This window comes from Nicotiana attenuata, unplaced genomic scaffold, assembly GCF_001879085.1.
Source record: "Nicotiana attenuata strain UT unplaced genomic scaffold, NIATTr2, whole genome shotgun sequence".
Classification (NCBI taxonomy): domain Eukaryota; kingdom Viridiplantae; phylum Streptophyta; class Magnoliopsida; order Solanales; family Solanaceae; genus Nicotiana; species Nicotiana attenuata.
This window is the reverse complement of record NW_017673768.1, coordinates 46589-64504: the sequence shown is the minus strand read 5'-3', so window position 1 is coordinate 64504 and position 17916 is coordinate 46589. Positions and strand designations below refer to the sequence as shown.

The window sequence follows — 17916 nt, the reverse complement described above, 5'->3', positions numbered from 1 at the left end:
TAATCAAGGTGTTACAAGAAGTTAGTAGGAACTGTAAAATCGAGCAATTTGTAGTTTAAATGTGTTAGTATTTTATTCTGTTATCCTGATGCTTGTCGCACAGATAGAAATCCAAAGGAGTTTTAAATATGTTGATTTGCTCTCAAAAGCAGTGGCATAGAAACAAGTAAATAAGTTTACAAGCTCCCGCAATTGTGAATAAGCTGAATAGGAAGCATATGGTACTTAAAACAAATAACCAGGCCTGATGTGCATTAAAACTCAATAATCTGAGGTCCAAATAAATCTGCACTAGATATGGACTCATCTAAAAGGCCAGATGTGGCAACAGTTGTACAAACAAGAGTTGGGCCTAAATCCGTTAAGGCCCAATTTGCTGGAACCCTTCAGTCACTTGCTGAAGTTATTAGTCTTGGACCATTCGAATTGGGTCGTAGAACATGGGCCCAAATTTTTTCAAATGAGGCATTTTCCTGGAAGCTAACTGCTTATGTTCCTTTTCTTGGATTAATTTGGAGGCCTAAAAATNGTGGAAAAAAGTATTTCATAACTTTTATTGACGATAGTACTCGATATTGCTATGTTTACTTACTTAATAGTAAAGATGAAGCAATAGACGCATTCAAGCAATACAAAAATGAAGTTGAAACGCAACTTAACAAGAAAATCAAAATGATAAGAAGTGATAGGGGTGGTGAATATGAATCTCCTTTTGAACAAATATGTTTAGAATATGGAATTATTCATCAAACAACGGCCCCTTACACGCCCAATCCAATGGGATTGCAGAAAGAAAGAATCGTTCATTAAAGGAGATGATGAACGCATTATTGATAAGTTCTGGTTTGCCACAGAACTTGTGGGGGGAAGTCGTTCTTACGGCTAGCCGAATTCTAAATCGAGTACCCCCATAGCAAAACACAATCCATTCCATATGAAAAATGGAAAGGAAGGAAGCCCAACTTGAATTATTTTAAAGCGTGAGGGTGTTTGGCAAAAGTGCAAGTTCCTAAACCCAAAAGGGTAAAAATAGGTTCGAAAACCGTTGATTGTGTTTTCATAGGATATGCGACTAATAGTAAAGCATATCGATTTCTGGTTCATAAATCAGAAAATCCTGACATTCATAATAATACGGTTATAGAATCAGATAATGCTAAGTTCTTTGAAAATATATATCCGTATAAAAAGAAATGTGAGTCAATTGGTGAAGGATCTAAACGACCTCGGGAAGAAACAAAAGAAAGTATACTTAACCAGGAGGATCCAAGACGTAGTAAACGTCAAAGAACGTCTACTTCATTTGGACCAAATTTTGTGACTTTCTTATTGGAAAATGAGCCTCAAACATTTAAAGAAGCTATGTCTTCTTCGGAATCGTTGTTATGGAAAGAGGCAGTCAATAGTGAAATAGAATCCATATTGAACAACCATACATGGAAATTGGTTGATCTTCCTCCTGGAAATAAACTGTTGGGTTCTAAATGGATCTTTAAGAGGAAAATGAAAGATGATGGCACTATTGACAAATATAAGGCAAGACTTGTGGTCAAAGGGTATAGACAACGAGAAGGTCTTGACTATTTTGATACATACTCTCCAGTTACAAGAATTACGTCCATATGAAAGTTAGCAACATTATCTGCAGTTTATGGTCTTGAAATTCATCAAATGGATGTTAAGACGGCCTTCTTAAATGGAGAGTTGGAGGAAGAAATATACATGGAACAACCTGAAGGGTTTGTGGTTCCAGGTAAAGAAAAGAAGGTATGTAGACTTGTTAAGTCCCTTTACGGATTAAAACAAGCGCCCAAACAATGGCATGTTAAATTTGACAAAACAATGTTGTCAAATGGATTTAAGATAAATGAATGTGATAAATGTGTGTACATTAAAAATGTTCCAAATCACATAGTCATTGTTTGCTCATATGTGGATGATATGCTCATAATGAGTAATGACATTGCCAACATAAATGCTACTAAGCGTATGCTAACTAGCAAGTTTGATATGAAAGACTTGGGAGTTGCTGATTTAATTCTGGGAATTAAGATCCATAAGACTTCTCAAGGTCTAGCATTGTCACAATCTCATTATATTAAGACAGTACTTGAAAAATTCAAGCACTTAGGCTTCAAAGTTGCAAAAACTCCAATTGACGTGAATCTTGCATTAGCAAAGAACAAAGGCCAAAGCATATCACAATTGGATTATGCTCGTGTGTTGGGTTGCTTAATGTACATCATGAATTGTACACGACCAGATATAGCTTGTGCTATAAGTAAATTGAGTTGATATACGAGCAATCAAGGCCAATCTCATTGGATGGCCATGAAACGAGTTTTGGGGTATTTAGTACATACCCAGGACTTTGCTTTGCACTACAGTAAATATCCTGCGGTCATTGAGGGATACTGTGATGCAAATTGGATCACCGGATCAACTGATTCCAAGTCCACAAGTGGATATGTATTCACTATTGGTGGAGGAGCGGTATCTTGGAAGTCATCCAAACAAAGGCTGAGTTCATAGCCTTTGGATAAAGCCGGTGAAGAAGCTGAATGGCTCCGAAATTTCTTGGAAGATATTCCATTTTGGCCCAAACCGTTGGAACCAATATGCATACATTGTGATAGTCAAGCGGCAATTGGAAGGGCTGGAGCGTTATGTATAACGGTAAGTCTCGCCATATACGACGAAGACATAAAACCGTTAGACAATTACTCTCTAGAGGAATTATCACGATTGACTATGTAAAGTCAAGTGATAATGTGTCGGATCCACTTACAAAATGCCTAACTAGAGAGGAAGTTGAGAAGTCATCAAGGGGAATGGGACTGTGGCCGAGAACAAGTCATAGTGGCGGTAACTCTACATAGAAGACTGGAGATCCCAAGATCTAGGTTCAAGGAGATCAAACAAAGTCATTTATGACGGTTCAACATTGTCAACTAAACTTTTGGTCCATTCTCGTAATGAGACAATGTTCAGTACCAAGGATAAAGCATTAAGGCTTTTTAATGATTTCTAAATTTGATACGGGGTTATCAAATAGTGTATCTACGGGATGACACGTTTAGGAATCACCTATGTAAGTGTGAAGTATTAGCCGCTTCAAGGAGAACGTTGTAAGGCCAGTTCTCTACGCACTTATGAAACCAGGCGGTGTTCATAGCTGAAACGAACACAACAATGAGAACCAAAAACGGTTAAGGGTTGGTTGTGTGACTTGTGGTTGTCTAGGTATACACTAAAGTTCGACGGTTCAAAGATATCAAATCTACCGATTGATCGAGTATATCCGACATAAGTTCACTACGGAAAGTTCAAAGGAAACCTACTTATCCAGATGCAATTTAATCCTTACTTGCGAATCACACAGTTTTTCATGCATACTTCCGTGATATAGCCATTCCCCATTCATGTGGGGGATTGTGGGNATATTGTGTGATACAAAATTCAAAGTTTTTTGCGTGAGGAATACACACACAAATGACTTATGTATTTGCGGCCATAAGAAAATTATTAAAGAATTGCCATTTTTATATATTTAACTATCAACGTGGGGTCAAAAGAGAAAAAAGAATGCCCACTTTTGGAATTGGAATATTTTTATGGGTATATAAGCAATTGCTCTTCTTCTAGCTCTCAAAGAGTTGAGAATAAGGCAAGCCTCGCGCCGTCGTCGTCGTCGCTCGCTCGGCTCGGCTTCGGCTTCGGCTTCGGCTTAGGATTCGATCAAATGATTGATTGATTAACTTTTTGGACCAAATTTATTTGTTAATAATAAAATATAAACAGAAATGTTATTAAATATTTATTTTTATATTAAATATTAATATTAAATCCAATTCATTTTTCTGTTTTGATAACAGAAAAGTAACTACCCTCTTCAATTTTTTCTCTTTATTTTTCCTCTTTATTGTTGAGTAAATGATCATTTATGTAATGGCATTTGTGTTGTGGTCGTTTTGCATAAACAGTCATTCTGAAGAGTTGCACCTCTTCAGATTTCAGCCCAACTTTGGCTATAAATACAACACTATTCTGCTCAGAATTTCACTACGATTTTCTGAGTTTCTCTTCCTTCTTCTGCATACTTTTTGCATCAAACAAAGAAAAAGTAAGTGTGAATTTTTTTAGTAACACGTGATTGTTATTTTCTTAGTCGTCTAACAATAATTTTTCGTTAATTTACGCTTTTAAGGTTAATACATGAGAGGATCCCAAATATTTCTACATTTTCTAAAGAAAATTCACTATAAAGTCTTAAAAATATAAATAAAATTTATATATTTATATGTCGGTTTGGTTCGGGTTTGTTTACTCAATACCAAACCAAGTCAAACCAAATCTAGTCTGATTTTTTAATCGGTTTGGTTTGATTTTTCGGTTTGGTGCGGTTTTTAGGTTCGGTTTGAACGCCCCTAATCGAGACAATTAGAGTACTTTTTATATGGCAATATTTCTTTAGTTTGGTTTTTAAAAAAATAATACTTCTATATTTGGATATAATTTAATTATTTTCTATTTTATCCTTAATAACAAACATTTATAGCAACACATATGTTATGGTATGTTTAAGATTATAAGTTTTAAAAATCTTATAGTTATTATGTATATATTAAGACATATTTAAGATTACAAATCTCAAAGTCCTTTTACCTCAAATGTACGTTTAAACTTTGCCACATAAATTAAGACAGAAGATATAATAATTTGTCTTGCTAATTAAGAAATCACACATTCTATATTTAAAAATAATTTTATTATATTTTATTTTATCCTTGATCATATAATTTTATAACTAAAATTATCATAAGGCCACTAATTTTAAACGTTTTCTTTTCTTTATTAAATTTTGTGGGCAGTCATCAAACACGTGAAATAAAATATTTTACTTGTTCGAAAGGAAAAGAAAAAAGAAAATGGAAGCAGGAGTTTGTCAATATTGTGTGATACAAAATTCAAAGTTTTTTGCGTGAGGAATACACACACAAATGACTTATGTATTTGCGGCCATAAGAAAATTATTAAAGAATTGCCATTTTTATATATTTAACTATCAACGTGGGGTCAAAAGAGAAAAAAGAATGCCCACTTTTGGAATTGGAATATTTTTATGGGTATATAAGCAATTGCTCTTCTTCTAGCTCTCAAAGAGTTGAGAATAAGGCAAGCCTCGCGCCGTCGTCGTCGTCGCTCGCTCGGCTCGGCTTCGGCTTCGGCTTCGGCTTAGGATTCGATCAAATGATTGATTGATTAACTTTTTGGACCAAATTTATTTGTTAATAATAAAATATAAACAGAAATGTTATTAAATATTTGTTTTAATATTAAATATTAATATTAAATCCAATTCATTTTTCTGTTTTGATAACAGAAAAGTAACTACCCTCTTCAATTTTTTCTCTTTATTTTCCCTCTTTATTGTTGAGTAAATGATCATTTATGTAATGGCATTTGTGTTGTGGTCGTTTTGCATAAACAGTCATTCTGAAGAGTTGCACCTCTTCAGATTTCAGCCCAACTTTGGCTATAAATACAACACTATTCTGCTCAGAATTTCACTACGATTTTCTGAGTTTCTCTTCCTTCTTCTGCATACTTTTTGCATCAAACAAAGAAAAAGTAAGTGTGATTTGCTACCGAACTTTGTGTTCGCCGAAACACTGGAATTTGAAGTACCACTACACCAGTGTGTAATTCGTTCTATCTTGGGAGAAAATAATCCATAACCTTGGGTACTGGAAGGGGATTAAATTCCTTAAGGAAACACTGTGAATTCAATGGGCTCGAATTGGTTTTCTGTTTATGTTCATTTCTGTTTATATTCATTTATATTTCCAGAATTATATTACAAATACAGTATACTAACACCGATGACACCGGCAAGAATGGTATCAAAAAAGAAAAATAGAAGAAATGGTTAATTTTTTTCATAGTTAATATCTAATGATTATCTATATTTACTGAGAAAGTATAAATTTTAAGATTATTTACATACAATTCAAATAACGTAAATATTTGACATGATTAGTATCCGCGCATACACGCGGGTACTAATACTAGTACAAAGATATTAGAGAACCCCCTAATAATTGTATTGAAGCAGAGCGTAGTGGATACTGGGGAACAGGGACCAATATCTAGCAACAAATGTGCACTCATTAAAAATATGATAATGCATGTAAAACATAGGACCAGCAGGTGCTAAATTTAAGTTAAAACCAGATGTATGAAGGGAGACAGAAAGAGAATATGAAGAGGAAATCCATGCTATTATTCATATCAAATTATCAATTACCCCATCACTTGGGCTGCGAATGACAGTATTCAAGATGTGCATCACACCTTTGCTAGCACCATCTGTGGGAAATATATATTATAATTAGAATTATAAATAAAAAGGTTTATTGAAAGACACAAATACAATTAAAGAACAAAATGGAAGAATCACAGCTTCTTCAATGTGAACGATATATGACATGTCAACTACTAGTATAAGATATGATAAAATGGTAAGAGACTAGCATTCAAAGTCACACAAGGTTAAGACGTCAACTAGAATATACCTCTTCAGCTGAACAGCTGGTGTTATTATCTTAAAATTCCATCAAAGAATAATAACTCAATCAATTAATTCATCAGTTACAACAACAACAACATAATATAATCTCACTAGTGGGGTCTGAGGAGGATAGTGTGTACGCAGACCTTACCTCTACCCTGCGATAGAGAGGCTCTTTCCGATATACCATCGGCATCCTTCCCTCCAAGAACTCCCTACCTTGCTCTTGGGGTTAAAATTAATTCATCAGTTAATTTTGGGAAAAAGGCTATTCGAAATTAAGTGGAGAATAACTGGACTCCTCCGAGCTTTTTTCCTTTGCCTAACACCAAATTGACCACGAGCATCAGAGGCATAAGTATTCATCAGAGCACCCAAATTTAATTTGTCAACTAATTTCAAGAAAAACATTAGCAACAATCACACAAAAGAACAAATTTTATCCCAAGTTCATACCTTTTCTGTCTGGTCGCGTGGTATGAACTTCATCCCCAAAGCATGCTCTTTATTTCTCACCATAACACCAAATTGCGTAAAAAATTTACCATTTCAAACACTATCATGGAAATCAAAATACAAATCAACGTGGATCCCTGAATACGAGGTTTGCTAGGAAACTTGAAATGTTAAATTTTTATCCTTAAACTAGCAGGTATGTCTGGTCGGGACGGGTCGATTAGATGAGCAGATCTGGCCTCTGGGGCATTCTGTCCAGATGGAGCTCCTTTATATAAAATTGTTTATTTGATCTATCAAAATATGATTAATATTAATTTATTTTTTCCACCATTTTTTAAAATTTTATAAAATTAAATTTGTACAATACTTTAATAATATATTATTGATTTTTTTAATTATATACTCATTGAAATAGTGTGACCTCTCTATAATAGTACCCTTATATAATAGTTATTCACTATAAAAGTCAAGTTTTTCTCGCAACTGAATATTATATTATGTTATAATATGTATCCTCTATAACAACCCATCACTATAGCAGCAAAAAAAAATCGGAACCCAAAGATTTTCAGGAAAAATTAAAAAATAGCCACATTTACAAGTGGTCATTGAAAAACAGCCACAGTTTCAAAAGTAATCAAAATTTAGCCACTTTTCATGAAAAGATAAATCTGAACGAAAACACTGTTCAAAATCCGAAAAATATTCCAGCATAATATACTGGAGTTCCAGTATAATGTACCGATCCAGCATAATATGCTGGAAGTTCATACACAAGTGCTCCAATCTCCATTATATTATGCTGGAACTTTTCGTGTTGCCGCAAACTAGTGGCTATGTTTCAATGGCTTTGCAAATGCTAGCTATTTTTCAATGAGCAGTCCAAAAACTGGCTATTTTTACAAAAAATTGGACTGTTAGACTTATTCGCATGTAACAGGCCACGATATATTTTAGAGAAATTTTCATAAAGCACTATCTTTTAGTAGTAATTAGCCATCTATAAATACCATTTGTTATATTACGGATTATAGATACATTTTCTGTGGCTATAAGATGTATTTGATGTATTTAAGCTATTGTATTCATGAATACAGTAGCAAAAATAGGCGTGAATCAGGGAAGTCCAACTAATCAGTTGTTGTATTCGAGTGTATTCGACTGTATTCATGGAGTGAAACATGGGATTACAGCTAGACAGATTATTGTATTCGACTGTATTCAACTGTATTCACAGCGTAAAATAGGGGATTACACTGTTTTTAAAACGGAAAGTGAATCAATTAACATAATAGACTCCTAATATAACTCAACAAACTCAATTATAACACAGAAATTTTGTATTTTCAGTTATAAAAAAGATTCTCAACCGAAAAATACCCCAAAAACATAGCAATCTTCAGAGAAATTATATAATACATCTGAATACATAAATTATATTAATAAAAAAAAATATATGAATACATTCATGGCATATAGCGAGACAGTGAATACAATGAAATACATAGAATACAGCGGGATACACTGAAATACAATGAAAAAAAAGACATTGAATACAATGAAATACATGGAATAAAACGAGATACATTGAATTACAATGGAAAAAAAGACAATCAATACAATGAAATACATGAAAATACATTGAAATATATTAACAGAAAATCAAGTTGCTCAGCCCCAAACTCCGGCGTCTTTGTTCCAAGAACAACCCTAATGTCGTCTCATCAAGAGGGCCGCGATTCTGACTCGAAACTCTCAAAATTTGGCGCAAAGATATTTGGCATGGAAATAATCTCAATCCCATTAACAAAAGCATAAGAGTTTTGGTGAAGGAGAAAAAAGTTATATTGAGTATTGACTTTCATCAACATTGATGACATAATTCTTTTCGAATTGATTTACACACTCATATCGTCACTAGCAGAAGACCAGTAAGGAAAGCGCTGAAGTTACTCAAGAGGGCATAATGATTAGCCGTGACTGAGAAAACAGATTCAAATTTGTGAATCCAGAGTAGTCGGTCGAGATAAAATAGAGACGGAGAATTTAGTGCTAGGGGGAAACAATGAAATTGTAGGTGAATTGAGATTGCAAAATACGGGCACTCATATAATAAACTCTGGTGAACCCTAATGAGAGAGAGGATGGAGAAAAATCTGAAAGAATGAGAGAGAAAAATAATACAAAGAGTATTTTATGGCTTAATGGTAGGAGGTAACCATAAATAGATATTTGGCTATAAAAATCAAAAGGCAGCTATGGAATATAATTTTTTAAAAGGGTATTTATTTAAAATAAATAAGGTATCAACCTTTGCTATAGGAGGTAAAAATTCCTATATTTTAAATTTTAAAATTCNTTCCTATATTTAATTTTAAAATTCACTCAAAACAGTTTTTTTTTAAAGACATAAATATCCAAATATCATACCCTTAGAAAGTATTATGATCCGTCACTCAAAGTAAGAAACAAAGCATAATCTTCTGATGGGTTTGTGACTTGATTTCCCTTTGCAAATCAGTAAGTTACTTCATCCTTTTTTTCTCCAGAACTTTGCTTGATTTATGAAATTAAATTGTTTTTAGGGTTTGTTCGGTGCTTTTTAGGGTAAATCAATGGCGTTTTCTCTTTTATTTCCTTATGGGTTGTTTGGTTTGAATACGGCTTATGCCGGGATAAGTTATACTGATATAAGTTATGCCGGGATAATTAACTATGCTGGGATTGTTTTTTTATTTATTGTTTGGTATGTTGTATTAAATATGACAATTGCATAATTTGTAAGAAGAATGTATAAGTTATACCGGTGCTAATTACCCCACTCTCTATAAGGTATAAGTTATCCCGGTGTTAATTTTAAACCTGACATAACTTATACCTCGTTTGCTAACCAAACGAAGGATTAAGGTGATATTAAATTTTTATATCAGCACTATACCTTCTTATACGTCAAACCAAACGAACCATTAAAGTAATACTATGACAAGGATAAGATGCCTCAAGTAAATAGTTGTTCCTGAAATTACTTTATAGAATTATCAAGTGGAAAAGGTATTCGATTTACTTTTTCCTTTTTCCTTGCAATATTTTGAGTTTTTATTAATTTTTCGTATCAAATTCAGGTTCCTAATTTGAGTTGGTCCAGGTGTTTCGTATAACACCCCATGATCACCCTCCACAACTCCTCTATATGGCTGAATGTCATGAAAATTAATTGATTAATTTATTTATTTATAGTTGCATTAGTCAATGTAATTGTTGAATGGAACATTTTGAAAAAGTTGATGACAATATTCCAAGCTCACTGGTTGATGGTTTATGTTACATTGATATTCTTGAGTTTCATTACTTGGATAGTACAACATTATAAAGATGATTAACATAGTAATGTCCACCCACTGCAACATTATATATTTAACTACTGGACCAAACACAAGGAGAAGATGCTCATATTGGAAAAATGTTCTTTACCAATAGCAACCAAGTTTCTTTTCCTATTACAAACAATGTCTTGTGTTATTTAACATTTCATTGCCTTATGATCACAAACAAATTCATCTATATACAAAAGATGAACACTAAAAAAATAATTCTCAATCTCACATGTCTAGAATATTAGATAAAAAGAACAAAGAATGTTGTGAAATAGCACCCAAAATCTTATTTACAAGATGGTGGAATAGCTCATATCTTGGTCTGGTTTGACACTTTTGGACGAACCAAACTCGGTACTAATGTGTTGCTGTGACGAGTTCTTAGAACCCTAGTTTCATCCGCTCCTCGAGTTTTTGTCTTAAATCTTCTTCTGTAGGAACCTTCCCACCACTCTCCAACGTTTTGCGCCACCAAGTAGTTAGTTCATCCTGTAAAGAATTAGAAGCGGATTTCATATTTAGAGTCACTGAATTCAGAGTGGCTGCAATTTATTAGCGCACATAAAAGAGTCAAGTAAAAACATCAAATTAGCATAATCATGCAGCCAAGTAAGCAAGTGAATATGCTGTTTCCTGCAAACATGTTATTTAATCTTTACATGTAAAAGTGATTAATTCCCTAAAGAGAAGAAGGAAAACGAAGTACTTAACATGATAATAGCCTCACTTTCATCATTTGATGCAGGGTATGGGCAGCCCAATGCACTAATCTCCCGCTATGTGCGGGGTCCGGGAAAGGACCGGACCACAAGGATTTATTGTTTACCCTGCATTTCTGCAAGAGGCTGTTTGATGCAGGGTATAACTTTCCAAATAAAAAGATACAACAGAAATGGCTAACTAAGCATGATAATAACCTTAGCTTTCCCTATGTTTAATTGAATTAGGAACCATCATTTGATTGGCCAGAAAACAAAAACTATCATCGACAGCTCCTTAAAAAAATTGTACAACGGGTAACTATAAAGTATATTACCTCCAAAAAGTCTTGGTTGGAGACATATTGGCTTCCCACAAAACACTCGACTCCACCGACATTTACTGATATGCGGTTCCTAGAATCTCTCTCAGATTTTTCTCCTTTTACACCTATCGATTCCAGAACAGGATATGACGAGTGCAAACGGACAAAGAATAGCTATTTGTTCTGCATTGAAAGGCGGGGGGAAAAAAATTGTGACGAAAACTATAACGAAATCTTACCAGTGATGCATGCAACATAGTATCCTGTACCTTCTGGCCCTGCTTCCCACTTCCCTAATCTCAACCTCAAAAATAGCCCGTCCAAATGTGATAGTGAAGTGTTGGAGTTCATCCATCTGAGACAACCAAAATTCAAAGCGTAATTAGACTGAAAACAATCAATAGGTATATATGTAACAGAGCGACACTAGCAGAAAAGAATGCCAAATAAATTAACTTGGGACAAGAAGTAAAGCTTTACAACCTCTTTTTCCCAAACTAAAAATCATATATTAGCTGGGTTGTGATAATAGACCGATAATGCTTGTGCAAAATCTTATGTATGGCACCGCATCTAACTCTAGCCTATCTATTTTGCAGAAGCTTTACCTAAATCTACATCTAAAGAAATAACAAACTTGACATTAATATACTAACTTGCATAACATGCTTTGCTTACTTGAGAATATCCACACGAGACAACCGGAGACCCCTGATGACATCAAAAATTCCTGTCGGGAGATCTGTTATCTCCTTACTAACAAGATTGGAAGAAATTATACTTTCTTTTAAACTGTTCTCCAGAGGAGAAGTTCTCTTTTTCTGAATTTGATTGGAACCAGAGGTTCTTGCAAACCAACGCTGATTTTTACTGTGATAAGCATGATTAGCAAGTTCAAGCCGTTGACTTTGCTTTATTTCCACAAAGCTAGATGAACATTCATTGCCTGTGAAGAGCTGCAAATTATCGCTCCTGTTCCGGTTTGGAGATGATGTTGGGCAGGAAATAGCCCAATGATCAAGTTGAAAACATCTAATGCACAGACAAGTAGATTCCTCAGCCCCATTATAGGCCCTGATGTTTCTAATAAGAACTTCCAACTCAGACTCCGTCACCTCTGAACAGTTGCGTAAGTCGTGGCCGCTTCTGCCGCAGAAGAAACAAGTTGTTCTTGTGTACTCACCTCTAGTTGAAGAAGGTACTATGTGTTTAAGGGCATCCAATCTCCTGGCAAATAGAGAGGCCAGCGCCTCGGATTTCTTGAACTTGGCGGAAGGTATAATAGGATGTATATTACTCTGATTGATCTCTTTTGAGCTGGCTGCAACATCATCGTCTTCGTCCCTAGACGAAGTCTCCCTTGCGCCTGAGATTTGGTGTTCAATCACACACTCGACACTCGTTAGAGCTTGAGGATTAGGCCTTCTGCATTCCGTGGAAAATGTTAGTGTTTCATGTGCAGTTGGCTTGGGATTATCAGTGTTCAGAACAGTAGTCCCGGGAGTCCTGTTTGAGAATCTAGTTATCCACAGGCTATGAAGAGAATGATTTCTGTTAGGCGTGCCATAAACTGTGTCGCGTTCAGATGAACGACAGGTATTGTTTTCCTCACCAATGATGACTTTAAGTCTAGACAATGAGTCCGTGGAGTTCAGCCCATCATTTGCTTTGCTACATCCAATGTCACTCGAAGCTTTGTTTTCTGCTGAAGCAGTCACATTGTCCCCCCGATGGCACGATATCGGAGGAACTTCAACGAGAACATTGTTATCTTTCGGTATTTCTGTTTCAGCTACTTTCAAGGTAGGACAGTACAGCGACTGAAATACAGTTTGAAACCCCATAGACCTGCTACTCGGATCATGATCTTTGTCATACATAACAATTTCTTGATGATTAGTCTCCTTTCCTTGATTTTCCTCATTATTATTAGGAGTAAAGGTGAGAGCGAGAATAGGAGATTCTTCAAGATTGGATTTAGAGAATCCCTTTACCATGTTCGAAATCCAAGTCATGAAAGAGCTATTACGTGCGACTGTCGATTCTACTGCAGAATCTCCATGCATATGCGTTCTGATTCTTTTACTTCCAATGAAAGACTGCTGCTCAAAGTGCCAGCGTTTCTTACCCTTTGGGATTAACCCTGTACTGTTGCAGCTTTCTACACTTTCATGGCTATCTTCCTTGCCATTCGACATTTTGCTGTCGGCATTTCCTTCAAATAATGCTTTGCCTTTGCCTTTCCTTCTATATGACGATGACCTGCTATGTGTAGGAGAAACTTCAAGCGGAACAGAACTGTCCATAAGAAGTTGCTCCTCCTTCTGATCACAAGTCTCCTTAACCCCTGGAAGATGTACATCATTCTCCGCTATGCATTCTGCTGGCAGACTGGCAGCATCAGAGTTCTTTTTTCGGTTTCCACTATCTTCTTCTAGAGCAAATTCTAATCTTTCGTCCGCTTCCAAGTCTTTGACAGTAGGAATTAAAGCCTGACTGCTAATCAAAACATCTCCGTCTCTGTACTTATCATTAGTCGAAATTCCTTGATTCATTTTCTCTACTAGAGGTTCAATAGTGCCCGTATCAAGCTTCGAATCGGCTCCATGTTGCAGAGATCTCTCTGTTCCTAAATCTCCCTGACCTGCATCAACAAAGTGATCTAATAAGAAACATGTTATGAAATGCGAATGTCGCCATCCTTTCGTCAGCCCACTAAATCAACATCAAAGGTAACGCTCCTCAATCATAACATAACAGGACATCAATAAGGCTTCTTTTTTTTCATTTTTGGCCCATCTGCTGAAAATAATTACGGGCGCTAGCCTAATATACAAAACATATATGTATATTTATAGTTAATATACAAAAACATATACATTTTGCTGGCTATTATTTTTTAGGGTGGCCCAAAAATGTAATTATCCCTTAAGAAATTTATGTATAGGAGCTCCTCCGCAGCTTAGACACAGAACAGATATCTGAATGCTTCTGTGTAACACGGTCTAATAATAAAGTGAAGTTAGGGTAGTAGACTACACCTGCATGATTTTCAGAACTTTCAACCGTCTGAGGGATCTGGATATCTTGACTAATGCAAATGCCCTTCTCAGTATTCTTCAAACTTTCCTCATCTTGATTAGTGCCTAAGGTATCGACTCCATCAGCAGTGTTCATTATCTGCACTTGGCTGCTGCACCCTGTCGGATGACTGTTTACTCAGCATTTAACAATAAAGAGAATAAACACGAGCAACAGTAGATATATATTTCTAGTAAAGACATGTATATATAATGCAGTAGCTTGTTAACTAAGATGATAGCCTTACCTACTTCATTTCCGCATTTTGATCCCATAACATTGGTTTCGTAATAAGCTAGATTATGTTTGTCATCAACAACTCCATCCAAAAGAAACCTTTCCCGAGAAACGATTATTCTTTCATTAACAGCATTTTCATCATAAGTCCCCTTAAATCTGCTGCTTTGTGATGGTGAAGAAATCACATTGCTTAGTCCCACATTCCACAGAAGAAAAGGTTTTTTGTCGGCTAATCCGCTATCAGCACATTTCAGGCTTAAACCTTTGTCAGGGGACCAAACTAATTCAGATAGGGGATTAGATGCTGCAAATGCCATGTGGTCCGTTGAGCTTGCATTTACACCTGCACCCGAATCATCTTCCGTCTCTGTCTTAACATTATGAGTGGTGCAACCTAGAGCAAGTCCTAAATCAATATCATCGTCGTTGTTGTTTGTCATCAGCAAGGAAGACTACAGCTTGTAAGGAAGCCTAAAAAAAAGAGAACATCTCGAAATATTTCAGTCGCTAGCAAAGATCAATGCAAAACAACTAAATGATCTTTTCTGGACATGAGACTAATAAAACTACATTGATAAATTTATGATAAGCTCAAATGCTCTTCTGAATTATTTTTAAACTATGTTACATAACAGTCAACAATAATGTCAGACTTCTTGATATAACCCTCATCATTCCCACCAACCAACATAAAGGGGAAAAGAAAAAAGAAAAAGAAAAAGGACAGCCCGGTGCACTAAGCTGCCGCTATGCGCAGGGTCTGGGGAAAGGCTGGACCACAAGGGTCTACCGTATGCAGCCTTACCCTATATTTCTCCTACATTTCTGCAAGAGGCTGTTTCCACGGCTCGAACCGGTGATCTTCCGGTCACATTACGCCAAGGCTCCCCTTCGGCAAAAAGAAAAAAGAAATTACATTAAAAGAATCTCTCCCTCTTTCTTCAAGAAAGGTTGAGAGTAAGTATTATGTATCATATCCAAATAAAAAACTAGCAAGCTTCCTAGCGATATGCTACTTTAATGGTGCATTTTATATTTATTTATTATACTTAGATTCAGCAGAGATTGGCACCCACATTCTTGGATCTACAGCTATAGAGCTTTCTTTTTGAGCAATTAATATATTGAAGTACAAAGTCTACACCTCTCATGAACTAAGACTTCTACTAACTACCACCGAAGAGTGTGGTACGACAGATCCAACCTTCTACCTTTAATCAGAAATCTCGAATTCATGCCTTAAGAATAGAAAACCATTTAGTACAGAGCTCTTCGTCCCTCAATGGGCCTACTCAACGCGAATTCGATATTAGTATGGACTCCATTGGTACAGAGAGCTATATCCCCTCAGCGGGCCTACCCAATGCGAATTCTGAATTAGTCTCGACAGTAGAATTCGATATCGAATGATTAAACCGAAAAAGGAAAAAACTTCCATGAACTATAACCCCCCCCCCCCCCCCCAAACACACACACACACAAACCCTTCTCTCCCTCACCGCCAGCAGGGGTGAAGCTATGTGTGGCCAACAACTATACTGTGTATAGGTAAAATATTACTTGTTATTTGATCTAAAAATAGAGTTACTGAATTTTCTGGCTTCGCCACCAGGGGCGGAGCTAGCATAGAGCTAGCGGGTTCGGCCGAACCCACTAACTTTGTTCCAAACCATGTATTTGTTTTAAAACTTCATTGAATATGTATAAATTGTTAATTTAGAACCCAGTAACATAAATGAATTAGAATCACGAACCCACAAGCTTTAAATTCTAGCTCCGCCTCTGTTCGCCACTGACCACCAGTAAAACAGATCATCTCCCAATACTTCAGAATTAATGTTTTTAAAATTAAAAAACTGTAAGCAAAATAGAAAAAGGATCAGTTCATGATATTTGAGTTTAGAATTCAGAATTCAGATAAATTACTAGACATTACAGCTGCTAATTAGCTCTGATTAAATACCAATACATATAGCAAAACCAGTGATCTAGGTTCTGCATAATAATGCTACTACCAGCAAAAAATAAGATAAAACATTCAAAAAAAATTAGGAACTTTTGTTATAAACTGCAGATAATAAGAAGAAAAATATATACAAAGCAGACCATCTTAAACTTTCTTCTAGAAAGCATAATTCAAATATATTAACAAACTTAGAATTTTCATAGCAGCATATTCTAAACCAAGATTCAGACTTAACAACCATCACGTTAATTAATTATATATTATCACCACTAAGCATGAGAAAGTGGGTAATTAATTAAGAAAACATATAAAATATATTAATAAAGAAAATCAAGAAACACCCACGTACCATTTTCTCCAAAATTCCATAGCAGCTTCTTTTTCTTTCTCCCAATAAAAATCACAACTTTATCATTTCTTCAATTTTCCTCCTTTGTTGCATTTAAAGAGGGGACAAATCAACTAAAATAATTCAGATAATCACTTGATATACAGAAGAAGAGATTGAGACACTAACAAATTGCAAAAATAGCCATGTTTAAGAATTTTGGTATATACATGTTTGTAGAAGAAGGAATCAAAGCTCAAAAGTCCAAAAGCAGTACATAAAGTCATAAACTTTATTGATTGGTGGTTGAGATAATGCGACGTGGACTGCTCCTTTCCAGTTACTCTCAACTACAAGAATGTAATATTCATATATTTCATTTTATATATTCCTTCCGTCTCAATTTATATGACTATATTTGATCGGGTGCAGAGTTTTAAATAAGACTTTAACAGCTTGTTTGGATGGTCGTTACCTATTCTATTGTATCGTATTGTTACTTTAAATACGATGTTTATTTTGGTTGTTACTTAAAATTTTACTGTATCACATCGTTAAATCCGTCGTTACGTAACGAAGAAATGTACCACTTTATGTAACGACCGATTTGGTGTGGATGCATCGTTATCTTGTCTTCTTCTCTCATCTCATCCTTCACTATTATTAAATAATTTTATTTATCATTTACTCTACCTTTTTATATAATAAATATACCACGTATCATAATTTTTCTTTATAATATTGCAAATTTATTCTTCATATTGCTGGTGCATGATATCATGAAACAACGGCAAACGATACAATTTATCCAAATATTGTATTCATCTAACGATACAGTAAATACAATACGATACGATACATTATGAAACAATG

At 35.2% G+C, this 17916-nt stretch overlaps 1 protein-coding gene and 1 long non-coding RNA gene across 5 annotated transcripts; both read right to left on the bottom strand.

The window, feature by feature from the left end:
• Positions 1-6211: 6211 nt before the first annotated feature.
• Positions 6212-7294, bottom strand: LOC109217222. The gene is made up of 3 exons (XR_002066607.1): positions 7028-7294; positions 6723-6893; positions 6212-6369 (listed from the first exon to the last, which is right to left on the bottom strand). It is a non-coding gene; the product is annotated as an uncharacterized LOC109217222 (long non-coding RNA).
• A 3180-nt stretch (positions 7295-10474) lies between these two features.
• LOC109217223 lies at positions 10475-17338 on the bottom strand. Of its 4 annotated transcripts, XM_019381453.1 has the most exons (9): positions 17065-17336; positions 16504-16605; positions 14757-15220; positions 14470-14628; positions 12107-14072; positions 11668-11783; positions 11441-11553; positions 11132-11239; positions 10475-10893 (listed from the first exon to the last, which is right to left on the bottom strand). In XM_019381453.1, exons 3-9 carry the CDS (start codon positions 15187-15189, stop codon positions 10786-10788), a joined length of 3003 nt encoding a protein of 1000 aa, XP_019236998.1. In that variant the 5' UTR covers positions 15190-15220; positions 16504-16605; positions 17065-17336; the 3' UTR covers positions 10475-10785. The 4 variants fall into 4 exon arrangements, with proteins under 4 accessions (XP_019236998.1, XP_019236997.1, XP_019237000.1 ...); XM_019381452.1 differs by lacking the exon at positions 16504-16605 and having other exon boundaries at positions 17065-17335; XM_019381454.1 differs by lacking the exon at positions 16504-16605 and having other exon boundaries at positions 10807-10893; positions 11116-11239; positions 17065-17338.
• Positions 17339-17916: the final 578 nt, after the last annotated feature.

Coding starts and splice junctions, on each gene's coding strand:
- LOC109217223 (XM_019381453.1), bottom strand. CDS start 15,189: ATGACAAACAACAACGACGATGATATTGATTTAGGACTTGCTCTAGGT. Junction 11,784..12,106: donor TCTCGTGTGGATATTCTCAA/GTAAGCAAAGCA, acceptor TGGTTGTCTCAG/ATGGATGAACTCCAACACTT. Junction 11,240..11,440: donor CCAACCAAGACTTTTTGGAG/GTAATATACTTT, acceptor AGCCTCTTGCAG/AAATGCAGGGTAAACAATAA.